At 47.2% G+C, this 16,421-nt stretch overlaps 1 protein-coding gene across 1 annotated transcript in view; it reads left to right on the top strand.

Moving 5' to 3' along the window:
- Positions 1 to 262: 262 nt before the first annotated feature.
- The window catches only part of Plaat3 (phospholipase A and acyltransferase 3), a 34,482-nt gene continuing 18,323 nt past the window's right edge, over positions 263 to 16,421 (top strand). Inside the window, exons 1-4 of the mRNA XM_003468071.5 lie at positions 263 to 498; positions 721 to 797; positions 10,911 to 11,013; positions 15,357 to 15,625. Of these exons, the coding sequence (XP_003468119.1) occupies positions 783 to 797; positions 10,911 to 11,013; positions 15,357 to 15,625 (387 nt within the window). The 5' untranslated portion in view covers positions 263 to 498; positions 721 to 782. The remainder of the gene's footprint in view (positions 499 to 720; positions 798 to 10,910; positions 11,014 to 15,356; positions 15,626 to 16,421) is intronic.

Genomic DNA, 16,421 nt, shown 5'->3' with positions numbered 1-16,421 from the left:
TGCCTCCCAAACGGAGGGATTACAGGCGTGAACCGCAGCACCAGGCAAGTGTTTTTAAATACTGGACGCTGATGGACAGATGCACGGGCGCCTCTGACCAGCAGGCGGAGGGGCGGCGTGAGGGCAGCTGGAGCACCCGGTTGTCCCCGGAGGTAGGGGACCGGCCTCAGCCAGGGTCCGCGGAGGGGCCTGCTGCCCGGGCTCCCGGCCACTGAACCAGGCCGCTGCGGGGGCGGCCGGCCTGACTCCCGAGTGCGCCGGGCGGGTGCACGGTTCTTTCCGGTAAGGGCGAGACGCTCTGCTGTGCCGCCCCGGGTCCCCAAGCGCAGCCGAGACTCCAGGTGTACCGAGCGCCCGGTCCGTCCAGCGGGTGGCCCCGCCCCCTGCTCCGGGGGCGTGGCCAAGGATGGGGGCGTGGCCGCCGCGGGGCGGAGCCGGGGCGCCTCTCAGAGGCTGCCTGCCGGGGAGACGCGGCGCAAACGCACCCTGGTGTTCCCGGTGAGCCTTCCCTGCTCCCCGCGGGGGATCGGGCTGTGCAGAGACCAGGGCGGGGCCGGGAGGGGGCCGGCGAGAACCTCGGAGGGAGTCGGGGGGTCGTTCCGGGAGACGCCAGAGACGAGACAGACCCTGCACGGCCTTTGGGCTGGAAGCCGCGGGCCCCGGATCCCGGGGACGCTGCTCAGTCGGTGACATCATGATCTTCTGCTCCCTCTGCCTCAGGGACCTGCGCCGCTGACAGAGCGAAGGCGATCCTGACCGCGAGGGTCCGCACGCGAGAGAAGATGCCGGCGCCCACTGTAAGTGCGGGGCGAGGGCGGGGTCGCGTCCCTCTTGGAGCTCGACTTATTTGCAAGGAGGATGCTTGTGGACGTGGGCAGCGCCACCCAGTAGGCTGCTGGGCATCAGGTGTCCGTGGAGGGTCAGGTGTCTCCGCGCTGACCCCTCCTACCAGGCAGGTCGGGAGGCCACGCTGCCCCACATTCCCACCTCTGGCCTTCCCACTTTCTAATCTGCGAGGCTCATTAGACCCTCCCTCATCCTGGCGGGACCTTCACAGAGTGGCTGAGGCCCCCCTGGAGTTGAATTCCTACTGAGCACCCCACTGTCAAACTCTGGTCAAGTTCAAATTTACTCTTTTACCCAGGGTGAAAATTTTATCGCTTAAAAGGCAGGAAGTGCTCGGCACAGATCACAGCCCGGCACAGATTCTGAGGGCCCCGGAAAGAAAAGGGTTTACAGGGTGCCTGGCCCTGGGGCTTCCCTAGCATATTTGACACCCGGAGGGTTCACTTTTTGAAGCCCTTTCACTTCTCTGGCATTATTTTCAGTAGTAGTCTAGAAATGAATAGTGATAATGAATGTCTTGAAAAGAGATGCAGACAGTGAACACTTTCTTTTTTCGAATGTTATATACGTAGTCATGCCTGTAAAAAAAGTAATGAGGAATTAATTAAAACGTGATGTTGCAAAAACAAAAAATAATGAGTTAACTGTATTAATGTATGTTGGAACAAAAGGGAAACATTTATTCTTACATGTGGGTTGGTCACAGAAATGAATAATTATAATGCTACAACTTCTGTTGCAAAACTTCTGAAAGTCCAAGACTTCATCAAAAGTTGACCTGTATATTCATGCTCAATATTCCCTAGAATTTGATTTGCTAATCCCCATCTTTGTTAACAGCTTGATTAAAGAATGTTTTTATTAATTTTAATTTGGAAAACTTTTTTTTCCCCCGGAAACAACACTTAATGGATTAGGAAAAGCCTTAAATATAGGTATCATTTTGGCAGAGATTCATAAAAATCTCATCCATAATAAATTCCAAGAATTGTAAACAACCTATGCTTTTTTAAAAAACTAGTTCTAGTTGCTTTTATTTTTATTAAAATTTTTCTGGAGACAAGGTTTTGTTATGTTGTCCAAGCTGATCTTGAATCCTTCTGGTTCAGCCTCCTGGGTATCTGGGACTAGAGATGTGCACCACCACATCTGATTTCTGCTGGTTTTTAAACATCTCCACATTTAAAAGCATTTTCGGTAAAACTGTAAACCAAAAAGTGCACCATACATTTTTATTTTACTTGACAAAATTCTCGAGTTTTTCTTACTCTGTGAAAATCCGCCAAATGGGTAAATGATTGTGAAATTTGACATTTGTTTCATCATTGTGCTAGACCAAGAGTATTAATCACACTTTAGTTTCTCTGGTACTGTTTTGTTTTCTTTTTAAACTCAAAATGTGGGACCATAGGGTTGGCCACATAAAGTGTGTATAAAGTGAGCCGGAATCATACTATGCCGTTAGGAACAGACGGTTTATGGAGCTGAGTCTGTGTGTGCCTGGGGCTGACTTTGCAGCTATGTTATTCCATTTAACTGCCATGAAAAGGACAGTGGTTTTAAAAGAATAAGAAATAAAATTGTGCTAATTGGAGGTGTGTATATATATATATATATATACATATATATATATATATACATTTTTTTTTTTTCTGTAATGGTGACTCCTCTCCTTTCTGGCTAGATATAACTGATCACTCTTCCTTTGTGCCAACAATTGTAGTCACTCTATAAAAAGGGCTATGGCTGTGGAGGCAGCAGCAAGTTGTTCTGAGGAGACCCCCTTCTTCTTTTTGGGGGGGTTGGGGATTGGACCCAGGGACTCAGGCATGGGAGCCAAGCACTCTACCACTGAGGCATATACCCCTATCTTTTTTTATTTTAAAAAGAAGAAAGAATAAAAACAATGATACAGAATTTCAAAGAAACATAATGGGAGGTTAGCAATTGCACGATTATAAGATACAGACATGAATAATCAAACAATGTAAGTATAATCCATTCTTTTTGGTGAACTAATAGAGCTGATAGTATAATTATCTATCATATATATATCTGATATATATATATATATATATGTCATATATATATATAGCCGTCTTTCTTTTCTCTTTTCCCTCATCCCCATTGTTCTTGCCTTTTGGACAGTTTCTTCCCCTTTCACTTTCACAATATCTATTGTACATTTTGGATCTTATTCACTCTTTCAGTTTTTTAGATGAGGGAGATAATATGATGTTTACACATGTGAATCTTATTTATTTCACTTGTGAGTATGTTCTTAAGTTGCATCCATTTACCTATAAAATCCTTGAGTTTATCCTTCTTTATAGCTGAGTAGTACTCCATTGTATAAAAATACCACATCTTTTTTACCCATTCCTCGATTGATGGGCACTTGGGTTGTTTCCAAGATTTAGCTGTTACAAATTGTGCCACTGTAAAAATAGGTGTGCATATAATGCTGTGGTATGATATTTTCAGTTCTTCTGGGAAAATACCCAGAAAGGGAATAGCTGAGTTGAATAAGATCTCCAATCCTAGTTTTCTGAGGAATCTCCACACTGATTTTCACAGTGGTTGCACCAGTCTACACTCCCGCCAACAGTGGAGAAGTGTTCCTTTCCCCCCCCCCGCAGCCCCACCAGCATTTGTTATTGGTTAATTTCTTAATGACAGCCATTCTTTCTGGAGTGAGGTGGAATCTCAGTGTTGTGTTAATTTGCATTTCTTGAATGACCAATGACGTTGAATATTTTTTCATTATTTATTTGCTGTTTGTATTTCTTCATTTCAGATGCCCATTTTTAGATTGGGCCTTTGAATTTGGGGGCTCTGATTTTTTTTTTTTTTGGTTCTTTATATGTTCTAGATAGAAGTCCTTTGTTTGAAGAACAGTTAGCTAAAATTTTTTTCTATTCTGGGTAGTCTTTTCACTCTTCTGGTGATTTCTTTTGATGTGCAAAAACTCTTTAATAAGACGAGATCCCAATTATTGATTCTTTGAAGCACTTCCCATGCAGTTTGTGTTTTGTTACGAACTCTCTGCCTACTCGTGTGTCTTCAAGATTTCTATCTACTTTCTCTTCCAGTAGATTTAGTGTTTCTGTTTTAATATTTAGATCTTTGATCCAATTTTGACTTTAGATTAATATATGATGATAAACATGTGTATATTTTTATTTTTTGGCATGCAGAAAGTTTTTCCAGCACCATTTATTTATTAAAGAGCTAGCTTTCTTCCAGTGAACATATTTGGCCCTTTTGTCAAAGATAACGTGGCTGAGTATGTTTGTAGTTGTGTCTGTATCTTTTAATCTGTCCTACTGATCCTCAGGTCTGTTATTGTTTTGTTTTTTTGCCAGTACAGTTCATCATACTAGTTTTGTAGTATAATTTTAAGTCAGAGATTATGATGTCTCCTGCCTTGCCTTTGTTGCCCAGAATTGCGTTTTGCTAATCTAGGTCTCTTCTGTTTCCGAATGAATTTTAGGAAGGTTTTCTCTAGACCTGTGTGATATGCTGATGGTGTTTTGGTTTGGATTGCATTAAATCTGTACAACAGTTTTAGGAGTATGGACATTTTCTTTTTCTTTTTTGGGGGGTTTTTGTACCAGGGACTGAATCACGATCTTGTGCTTGCTAGGCAGGCCCTGAGCTATATCCCTGGCCCAGGATGGCCATTTTTACCATGCTACACCCCCATCTCAAAGGGTGAGTGGACCTGGTCAGGTGATCAGCCCTGGAGTTCTTGGGTGCAGAGGTGAGTCTCACCCTGTGGAGCAGAGCTGATCACCAACATAAGTGCCTTTGTGTGGATTAGTCCCTCATAAAGAATTAGCCTTTTTTTTTTTAAATAAGGAAGGAAAATTAATATTTGTATCATACCCAGTATGGGCCACAAATTGGGCCAGATGTCTTACATAAATTTAATCAAATTCACGCTATTCTATAAGGAAAGCGGTGTTATTATTTGTTATGTACATGTGAAGACCGGTGCTTGGGGAGGTTAAGTAACTCCCCCTGGTCACACAGAGGTACAGGGAAGACATCAGTGTGGGTCTGCAGGCCTCAAAGTCATGAGTTTTTCACTAAACCATGTCCGGCAAGGAAAGATTCGAGGAACCGTCCTTTTGTCCATGTGTTGAGTTCTAAGTAAGTGGACCACTCTGCCACAGTTTCTGTGTTTGCAATTTAATTCCAAAAAGACACATTTCTCTGTGTGTTTTGTATTCCCATATGCCTGAGTACCCACACCGTTGCCCACTGTATCATTAGGTTGCAGGTTCAGGCAGATCTGTGTTGGAAGTCTTGTCTTGAATCTGGGGGCTCTGAGACCTGGGGCAAGTTAACTTCCATTTCCGATTTCCAGTCTGTACAGTGGGACTCCAGGTGACATGTAAAAACCCCATAGGGCTTGGCAGTTCTGATCCATGAGGGGCTGAGGTTTTTCTCTGAATAACAGGCTTGCGGTTTAGCAGTCAAAGGTCTGGGAGGCCAGATGAGCTTTGCCTTCTTTTCCCAGGATGCCTGTGACCTTTGGGCTTCTGAGGCTGGGCCTGGTGCCCATTGGAGCTGCCACTGTCTCTTCTAGCTTGCAAGGAATCTTGGCCACAGGGCAGGAGGGGAAAGGGAAATGATTAGTCGGGCTGGTCCTCTCTATCCCTTCTCCACATTTTCCCTGGGCCGGCAAGTCCGGACAGTCTGGCCTGTTTTGTGTCTCTTGCATCCACCTAGCTAGCATGAGACAGGGTCTCACCGTGTAGCCCAAGCTGGCCTCGAACTCACAGCAGTCCTCCTGCCTCAGCTTCCCAAGTGCTGGGATTACAGGCATGAGCCACTACATCTGGCAAGGCTGCAGGATTTTACCTGTCTTGTGTGTCCAAGTGCTTCTATAGTGTTGGTCCCCCTCACCTCTGTCATGCCTTACATGAAACCTGCTGAACAGGTATTGACAGCTCTGTTTAACCAGAAAGCTCAGAGGGAGTGATTAAGTGATTCCAGAATGTTACAGAGCAACAGAGCACAGGAGGGTTAGGTTGAGATCCCTGAGGGTGCCCTGGGCCCTGCTTCTTAGCCACAGCTTCAGAGAAATTGATCCAGTGCCTTGTGGGTTTCTCTTGTAAAACCTAGCCATGGAAACTCCTGACTCCCTCCTGGGAACTCCTGTGTCAGCAACCCAGATTTGACTTCTTACTTTCCCCCAGAGTGGCAAAGTGAAAGAGGTGAAGAGATTTCTGCAGAGCATGTGGTTTCTGGGAACACGGAGGAAAACAGTTTCAGTCTTGAGTTTCACACCTCCCCAGTGTCTGCAGGAACCACCTGCCACCTATCCAGATTATAACGCCAACAACAACAACAACAGAAAATACCCAGGGGTGATGGTTGCAGAAACTGCTGTTTATCAAACCATTCCTGTGTGCTGGGTGTTTTTAGCTGCTGACTTACGTGACCCTTAGGGTAACCCTATGAATCCTTTATGGTTGATTAGACTTGCAGAAAGGTTGTCCAGTGAGCAAGCAGCCAAGCCTAGGTTTGAACACAGAGCCCTACATGTAATCACTGGGCTGTCTGCGAAAACTGAATCTATCCTGATTGAAAAATGGAGCGGTTATGCTCATTTTCCTATTTTCTATATTTTTGTGCTCCGAAATATTTCATTAAAAAAAATCATCAAATCCCCCAAGGCCTGGGGAGACAGATGGGGTGTGAGTGGATGTTGCCTAAAATGGCCTCCAAGTGGGAGAAAGACTTTTTGCTGTGTTTCAGCCTTTGGGCTGAAAGGGTTCTGAGTGTGCTGTCTCTTTCCTTCCCAGTCTTGCCCAGTGCCCAGGGCTGGGGGCTTGGGCTGAACAAAGCGGTAGGGCTGAGTGTGGGTCTCTCTGCAGGGGCCACTGAGGGGCCCTGAAATCTGCCCTGAGGAGGGGGCGTCTCCTCCGCCCTGCGTGGGTGGGAGCACTGGTAGGACTCACATTGTCACTTTGCCATTTTTAGGTGACCTCCTACCCCTCAGCTTCAGTTTCCCCACCTGTTTCTCAGTTTGGGTTGTGGAGTAGAATCACCGGGAAGCTTTAAAAAAATAGCAGGCCTGGACTCCACCCTGGGGGAAGGGACAAAGGAAAGAAGGGAAAAATTTATATATATATATATATACACACACACACACACACAAGATAGGTAACTATACTATTAATCTCTGCTTATCAAAAAGAATGGTTTAAGGGGCTGAGGGTTTAGCTCAGCGGCACAAGCTCCTGCTTGGCAAATGCGAGGTGAGTTTGATCCGTGGTATCCAAAGAAAAAAAGAACGTTTGTGCTTTCATTGTTTGATCACCTTGTTCGTGCGTATATCTTGTAATCTGAACAATTACTTTGAAGATAACAATATGCAATATATTAACCAGTGTTAATCTCCTATTATTTTGTTCTGAAATCTTGTATCATTGTTTTTAATCTATTTTTGCTTTAAAATAAGAAAAAATTCAGGCTCTGAGCTTTCTACACCATCTTCAGTTCTTCTCCTCCAGTTCTTTCTTCTGAGACAGAGTCTTGCTAAGGCTGGCCTTGAACTCACTATGTAGGCCCAGGCTGGCTGCAAACTTGCAGCAATGCTCCTGCCTCAGCCTCCCCAGTGCTGAGACTACAGGAATGCACCACCACACCTAGCTTCTTCCAATTCTTTTTTTTGGTACTGGGAATTGAACTCATGATCTCATGCTTGCCAGGCAGGTGCTTATGCTGCTGAGCTAAATTCCTAGCCTTTCATAAACCCATTTGAGCCCAGCTTTTGCCTCTAGCTCCCAGTAGGACCTGTACTCATACGGTCACACACGATCTTCATCCGAGACCATGCTCCTGAGCCAGGCTGGGATACGGGGTATGCAGCTGCCCCCTGCCTCTGTGCTGGCAGCCTGAGCATGCCGTCCCCTGCCTGCTCCTTTGCAGCCAGCCTCCTCGTCCTTGTGGCCAGGAAACTCAGGGTCATCTGATGCATCTGTCTTTCATTCCTGTCCCCCTCCAACGGCAAAACCTGTGGCTAACCCTCCACAGTGGACCTCGCAGCCTGCACTGCTCATCACTGCCTGCTCCATGTGTGTAAACCATCATCACCTCCTGCCCTCATCTCTGAACAGGTCCCCTCCTTCCTCCGTGCACCCTAAGTGAGCTCTTCTTAATGCAGCAGCCGGGGGCCTGTGTCTCCTGGGCTCTCCACTCTGTAGTGGCCTCCCTTGGAGTCAAGGTCAAAGGCCTGGGAGAGGCCCAAGGTGCTGTAGCGTCTGCCTCCCCACCCGCCTTGTTCCCAAGTCCATCCCATAGGGCCTTTGCTGGGCTGTGCCCTGTGCCGGGCTGGGCTTAGGCACACAGGTTCACTTCCCTGCAGTAAATTCCCCAAGCACCCACATCCTGTTTAACATTGCTCCTGCCACTCTCCATCCGCACCCGAGCCTGAAAGGCCTGACTTGCTGTCTGTTGTTTTGAATCCTTTATAATAGTCTACACCATTTACTTACTCATTTTTAACTGATTTTTATTAGTACGACATGTTTGCAGTACATAGTGATTATGTTTTTTTATTTATTTCTATTTATTTATTTTTGGTACTGGGGACTGAACTCACGACTATGCTGTCCTCCCTATTTCCACTTAAAAAACAAAGACACTGGGGCTGGGGATTCAGCTAAGTGGCATAAGCACCTGCCTTGCAAGCAGGCAGTCGTGAGTTCGATCCCTGGTACCGATGAAAAAAAAAAAAAAAAAAAAAGATGTCATGGAAAAAACAAAGACACCCTCCCCCCACAACAAAGCTCCACAAGGGAAGGATCTTTGCTTTGTGGACACAGCCCTGATATCCAGGATGCTTCCTGCTCACAGCTCGGTGAGTTACTGGTGGGCATAGAAGCAAATCAGTGGGTTCTAGACCCGAGAGAGAAGTGGGCATCCCTAAGGGGTGGGGACTCTTTGGGGTGGGGGTATCAGTGGCCATTCACTTACCTAGGGTGGGAGGAGGGGATCTGTTAGAAATGCAGGGTGATTGTGCACACCAGCAACCCCCAGTCTTGCAGTTTGTGCTGGGAAACCACAACTAGGGGTGAGGGCTGGGGCCTTGGGGTTTGTGGAAACCAGCAAGCTCCGGAGCATATAGTGAGGGCCTGTCTTCTTCCTGTTTTTTCTTAGATTCAGTGCTTGATTACTTACAGGAATACCATAATCACCATCCCCAACACCATCACCACCACCACCAACAGCAGCAGTAGGGCTTTGAGATATCGTACGATAGAAATGCATAGATGGACATATTTGTGATAAAGCCAATGTAGCATTGGGTCTACTGATACTAATTTTAGAACTTTTGTCAACTTTGAATGCTTGAAAATTCAAATTGGATGTTCGAAGATGTTTTATAACAACGTGTTAGAAGGAATGCTGGGAACTTAAAAATGTAGGAGAAAATTTGGAAAATACAGGAAAATTGAAGGAAGCAAAATTACAAGAACTGTCCTAAGCCCCAGCCAGGGGAAAGCCCATTGGTTGGTTTGGGTCTTTCTTCTTTTTCAGTTTTTTAGGATACTTAATAAATGCTAGGCAAGACTTCTACCATTGAATCAGAACCCTTTCTATTCTTTTCTGTTTTATATACCTTTTTTTTTTTTTTTGTATAAAGTGATTAGATGGGTTGCCTAAAATTGAGTACACTGGTTTTTATCAAGTTTTAGTTTTCTCTCTTTTTAAAAAAATTCTAACATGACTACATTCTTGCTTAAACATTTTTTTAAAAACTAGAAAATAGTTAAAAAGAAAACTAGTACCCATAATTGGGAGATAGTTTCATGAAGTTGTTTTTTTTGTTGTTGTTTTTTTGAAACAGGGTCTTGCTGTGCAGTTCAGGCTGGTCTTGAGCCCATTTTGTAGCCCAGGCTGGTTTTGAATTTGCAGTGATCTTCCTGCCTCAGCCTCCTAAATGCTGAGATTATAGGTGTGCGCTACCATACCTGGCTCATGAAGCTTTGATAACAGATAATACCTACATTTTATTTCAACTAAAACACTAAAATTCATCAACATGAGGATTTTCCTCTCATTTAAAAAATCCTTAAATTTTTTTGTTAAAGTAATTTGTACCTAAAAATTCAAACAATCAAATAATACAACATGAAATATAAAAGTTGCTGAATTTCAGTCACTCACTATATGCAATAAAAGTTTGATATATTTCCTCAGATTATCTAGTGTACACTACATTATAATTATAAATATATAAGCTTTTAAAGTTTCGATGTTTTCCATGTCTGCTCATGTAAATACCTGGCTTTCTTCTGTGGCAGTTTGTATACAGTGCTGTAAAATAATTTATTTAACTGCTTCTGATTGAGGTTGTCTGGGTTGTTTTCCAGTATGAATTTTGAAGGGCACAAATTGCTCCTCAACTTGCTTACTAAGGAAAATGGCTGTTCTCCAGCTTTGTGTAACTGCTTTTGTGGAGGAGATAAAGGCTTTTTGTTCTGAAATCCCATGGGTGCAGAGTCTCACTTTGCCATTGTGGCCTCTCTGCTGCGTAGGAGGATCTTCCCAGGCAGCTCGGGGTCCCCTGGCCCAGCCCTGGAGGAGGTCACCCCATTGCTGGATCTGGAAGGGCGGCTCTGCTGATCTGGACCTTACTCGGAATCACCCCATGATACTATGTAAAACTGGGTTCCCAGGACCACGGTGGGTCCTTTTTTAGCTGCATTTGGCACATTTTTTTGCAGACATTTTGGGTTTTTCAGGCTGTATGGTTGCTGTGCAATTCTTCAGCCCCGCTGCTGTGGAAAGCAGCTGTGAAACCTTTCAGGCTTGCCCTTTGTAATTTGTAAAAGTGTTGGCGGGCGGGGAGGGGTGCCCTGCCGGCCTGGAGCACAGCCTTGTGAGGCGGACCAGCATCAGACCCATGGGGCAGGGACCGGGACCTATGTCCGAGTAGGTCCAGCTGAGCTAATTGCCAGGAGCTGATTGAACCTTCCTGACTAAACCAGCCTCCGCTTCTTCAGCCTCATGCTGTGTGTAACAGCCCTGTTCTTGTTTTGCAGCCAGAGCCCAAGCCTGGAGACCTGATTGAGATTTTCCGCCCTTTCTACAGACACTGGGCCATCTACGTTGGCAATGGATATGTGATCCACTTGGCCCCCCCAAGTAAGGGCACCAGGGCTGGGAAGACGTGGGGAACTGGGAGGAACGGTCGTCCCAACTGTCTCCTTGCTCTCTGACCAGTGGTTTGTCCCTGGCTGGTAGGAGCAGACAGTTTTGTGTAGGGCACTGGTAGTCAAACTCTCGTCCTTGGAACCCCTTGTTCTTGCAGAAGGGCTGAGGTGTTTTGAGTACTATGGTCTGTACACAGTGCGTCCCCCTCTTAAGCATAAGGCTTCTAGAAAGAGCACAGGTGCTTGCGCAGACTTGGTTAGGAATCCAACCAAGTTAGGTTAGGAATCCAATCCTGCCTTCTCTTCCCCTTCCTCGACTTCCTCCTCCCACTCCCATTTCTTTCTTTTTTTCTTTTGGGTACCAGGAATCCATCTCAGGACCTCGTGCTTGCCAAGCAGGTGCTGTGCTACTGAGCTATATCCCAGCACCCCCCTTTGGTTGATATCGGAAGTTGAACTCACAACCCTGTGCTGGTCATACAGGTCATTTCTTTCTTTCTTTGAGGCAAAACCTCACTATGTAGCCCCAGCTAACCTTGAACTTGTGATCCTTCTGCCTCAGCTTCCAGATGCACCACTGTGCCAGTTTAGCCAGGTTTCTTTATTTGTCAACGGAGGCTAAGAATACCTGACTTGGAGAATGTTGAGAGAATTCCCTACCCTTGTCCTTAACATTTTCCTTACAATGGAATATGCCATAAGATGCACAAATATAGTAAAAATGTACGCTGAGTAAATTTTAAAAGATCTTTTCCTGTGGCAGGGTCCCAGACCAAGATTCAGAACATTTCAGCACCCCAGAAGCCCCCGCTCACCTCCTCAGCACCCCCATGTCCCCAGAAGTCCCTTTCTGGCTTCTCTTGCCGTGGAAGAGTTTCACCTGTTCTAGAACCTCATGGAAGAGGAGTCACACAGTCCACACTCTTTTGTGTCTGGCTTTTTTCACTCAGCATTTTGCCTGCAAGAGTCATTTTTGTTGTTTGGAGATTTTCGTTGCGGTGTTTCCCTTGTGACTCTGCCGCAGCGGGCTGCACATTCTCCTTACACGTTGGTTTCAGGTTTTGGCTGCTAAGAATCAGAGCTGCTGGCCTCACCTTGGACTTCCAGAGCTCTCATAGGTCCCCAAGTAGGTGGCATCCTCTCCACCTTCTTGTAACAAAACCAGCAGGCTTTGTGTCTGCTGTCTTTTCTTCTTGTTAAAGTGCAAAAAGCACCCCACCCTGACGTTAGAGATCGGCCCCACACCTGTGGGCTCAGGACCAGGTCCTGGTACTCCTGGCAGCACATGCGCGTCTGGAATTCCCTGTCAGCCTCTGTACTGTCGGACTGGAAACCCTGGTGACATCCCTTATGATAAAACACCGCACCCTCAGGCCCTCCTCAGCCCCGTGGTCTCCTGGGCAGTCTCAGGCTCCCCACACCCCACTCTTTTCCCTGCAGGCTCTCTCTTTTGCACCCCTCCTAGCGGCTCCTGTCAAAGGGCTCTGTCTGCATCCTGACCGAGCCCAGGCCGGCATTCTGGTCTGGTCACTGCCTGCTTAGCTCTTTGCAGCGTTTGCTGTGAGCGACCTCTCTGCTTTTCTCCTACACCTTTCTTCCTGTCCTGCTTAGGTCCTTCCTTCCTGGTATCCTGTGTGTTCCCCAGTTCCCTTCCCACTTTCCTAAATGGAATCAGCACCTCCATGGCTCCCTGGCTTCGAATACTTTCTGTTTGTCAGTGTCTCCTGAGCTCAGAGCTGCAGCCTCTGACTTGCTTCCTTGTTCTATTATTTATTTATTTATCTTTGTCTTTTTAGGACGGGGTCTCGCTATGCAGTTCAGGCTGGCCTTGAGCTCACTTTTTGTAGCCCAGGCTGGTCTCGAACTCACAACGGTCCTCCTGCCTCAGCCTCCCGAGTGCTGGGATTACAGGTGTGAGCCACCACGCCCGGCTTCTGTTTTTTATTTTTATTGGTCTATGTTTGCTGTGCATAATGATTACATTCCCAGGTGGTGTCTGTATGTGGCACATCTGAATTGTTTTTTCATCTCCTCACGCTCCCTTTTCTCTCCCCTCCCTTCATCTCTTGGTCCCCTTCCCCTTTGCAAAAGATTTATTTTCCTATTTTTTTATTTTTAGTTTTTATTTTGCTCTTTATTTTTATTTGGGGTTCGTTGTAGAAGAGAAACCGTGTGACATTTAAGCCTGTGTCTGACTTACTTCACTTAACATTCTGGTCTCAGGAAACATCCACTGTCCTACAAACGACTCACTTATCCTTCGGTATGGCAAAGTAGTACTCCACTGAGTGCAAATACCACGTGTTCTGTATCCATTCATCTGTTGATAGGCACATGGGCTGCTTCCAAGATTTAGCTATTATGAACTGTGCTGCTGTAAACACAGGTATACGTGTGTCCCTGTCATAGGGACTTTTCTCTTCCATGTGGAACAAGATTCTAGTTGACACAGAAGCAGCAATCTGTACCGTGGGCAGCAAGGCCCAGGGTGATGTCGCCCCTGCTTGCCTCTCCAGATCTCGTCTTTCTCCTCTTTCATCCGAGGTCTCTAAACCTCACTCACACTGGCCTTGCAGCTGTCCTTGCAGGCTGCCGTGCTCATTCTTCTGAGCTCTGTGTGTTTGCTGTTTCTCCTGCTTGGCCTGAACTTTCTTAGCTTTCAGCACAGCTGTTTCTTCACCACCCAGGGCTCAGTGGGATGTCGCTTCCTGACGTGGTCTTTCCCCCCGAGCTTCTAGGTTACATCCCTTGTCTTCTGCGCAGTGTTTGTCAGTACCTGAAGGTGCCTTATTTGTGTATCTGCTCACTCGTGTTGCCCTCTTATGGGAGTGTGAGCTCCTTGAGGTGCTGGGTTTAAAAGGCATGGAAAGGAGGGTGAGCCTCACTCCGTCCCGGTGGGCAGAAGTGTGGAGAGGAAGGAGAGGGGCAGGAAGAACGCCGGACCCAACCTGAAGCAACTTGCAGGGGTAGGAGCTTCCTGGAGTGCTGGAGCAAGGTCCAGGGCCAGTGTCACTGGGTGGCCTCAGAGGAACGAAAGGCTCAAGGCTGTAAGATCCTCCAAGGAGGGGTTACCCAGGCCCAGCCTCTGTCACCTGTATGTTACCAGTGACCCAGCACTGGTCACAGAGTCTCCCTGGGAAGACTGACTTCTCTTGGTTGTTGATCAGTTGCAGGGACAGCTGTCCTGGTCACTCACCTCTGCTTCATGGTAGCCCTGAGTCCCGGCTGGAGATGTCCACTGTGGGTTTTGTTGCCGCTCTCACGGGAAACCTCTCTCTGCTCTCCACGGGGAACCTTCCTCCTTTTATTCTCCCTTCCTCTCCCCTAGCCTCTCTCTCTTTCTTCTTTTTTTATTCTTCGCGACCCCCTGGACCAAACTCAGGAGCGTGTACTTGCCAGGCAGGTGCTTTGCCACTCAGCTAAGAGACCGGCTGCCTGTCTTTTAAATAACCTGAAATCTCTTCATCTCTACCCCAATCTGAAGCCCAAACATCTAGTATTCTTCTGCAATACCATGCGGCTACAGTACAAATAGACAGCGGCTCATGCTGGCTAAAACTCGGCACTTTTAATTTCTCTGTTCTGTGGGACTTAGACATTTACTGCTGGAGGCCAAGCAAACAATTGGGGGTGCCCTGTGCCCAGTCATGCGTTCCACTCTGCAGTATTCCCACTTTGTGTCCCTTGTCTGCACCCCCTGCACCAGGCAGGGGCTCCTCTCTGGTCACAGATCCAGCTGACCTTATTCTCCCCTGGCAGCCTCGTCCTCCTGTTGAATGCAGACTCCTGCTGTTCGAGGTCATTTGATTTCCAGAGCTTTGTTGCCCCTCCTTAGTCTCTGGTCTGGTGCCCACTGGGCCTCCTGAGCATCGCATCTAGGGGAGCAGCTGTGGGGTTATGGTCCCTGTTCCCAGGAGAGTTGGGACTCCTCCTGAACCTCAGCTATGTTTCCTGCAGCCAAAAGCTTTGTGAGTTCAAAAACCCGCAGTCCTGTGGAACCGTGAGAGGTGCCCATGGTTTGTTCTCCCAAGAGACGAGGACATTTGTAGCTCATATTTGCATAACGAAGAGGCTGTTTAGGTATCACAGGTGCCAGCTTCTCTTGGTTAAAAAAATCTCAATAAGTCATGGAGCTTTAATAGTCCTCATTTCAGATGAGGATACCAGGACCCAGAGGCTACAAGCGCCACCAAAGCTTCGGGCCACCCAGCCATGTGTATGACCCCTCGGTATCTTGGTTATGCCCTGTGCATGGTGCCACGGGTGGATGCCAGTTCTGAGCCCCTGTGGCCTGCCCGAGACCAGTTCCTCTGTTTCCTCTCTGTGAATCCACAGGTGAAATCGCAGACGCAGGTATGGGCAGCATCATGTCCACCCTGACCGACAAGGCTGTCGTGAGGAAGGACCTGCTGTGTGATGTGGCCGGAAGGGACAAGTACCAGGTCAACAACAAACATGATGACAAGTACTCACCGCTGCCTCCCAGCAAGATCGTCCAGCGGGCAGAGGAACTGGTGGGGCAGGAGGTGCTCTACAAGCTGACCAGCGAGAACTGTGAGCACTTTGTGAATGAGCTGCGCTACGGAGTTGCCCGCAGTGACCAGGTTTGTCCCCAGCCTGTGTCTCCTTCCCCAGGAGCCAGACCACCCCTCTAGCTAATAGTAACTGGGCTCAGGGTGACTGGAGATAGAGGCATGAACAAAATAAGAGAGATGCGATTCCTATGATCGAGGCTGTCACAGTTAGCGTGGGGTAACAGGCAGGTTGCCAGTGCAGATCAGTGCAGTTAGGGAGGCAACGGCCAAGGAAGGGAGTCATAGCCATGATGGCCAGGCCTGTGGCTGAGCTCTCCCTGCCCATCCAGTGACAGATGACCCTCTTTAGCCAGGAAGTAGGCTTTATTATTCCCACTTTACAGATGGTGACACTGAGGCTCCCAGGCCATATATAACTTGTGTGTAGCCATTTATTCACTCAACATATGTCTGTTGAGTCCCCAGACCTGTCCCTGTCTTTCCCTAAGAAGTAAACACAGTTGCACATGAGTGCCAGAGGCAGGATTTGAAGCCCAGGTCTGTCTGATCAGCTGCACCAGGCTTATAGGTAGCTCTGTCCTCAAGCCTTCCAGAGCCCAGGAGACAATCTGGGTCAGTCAGGAGATTGCAAGATGCAGCTTTGTTTACTTTGTCTGGGTTTGCTCACGCTTTGTTGGATTTCTTTGATGACCTCTCTCTTCCTTGCCCTTTTGGTGCTTCCCTATCTTTTGTTGCAGGTGGGGTAGAGACCATTGAAAGAATTCTTTTGTGGCTTTTTCTTTCTTTCTTTGTTTTCTTTCTTTCTTTCTGAGATGTCTTTCTGTGTTGCTCAGGCTATCCTCAAATCAGCAATCCTCCTGCCTCA

The sequence above is a fragment of the Cavia porcellus genome, unplaced genomic scaffold (genome assembly GCF_034190915.1).
Source record: "Cavia porcellus strain 051 isolate PalLab524CR breed Dunkin Hartley unplaced genomic scaffold, mCavPor4.1 scaffold_17, whole genome shotgun sequence".
NCBI classification, from domain to species: domain Eukaryota; kingdom Metazoa; phylum Chordata; class Mammalia; order Rodentia; family Caviidae; genus Cavia; species Cavia porcellus.
The sequence above is the reverse complement of the archived record's forward strand: the minus strand, read 5'-3'. Positions and strand labels throughout refer to the sequence as shown.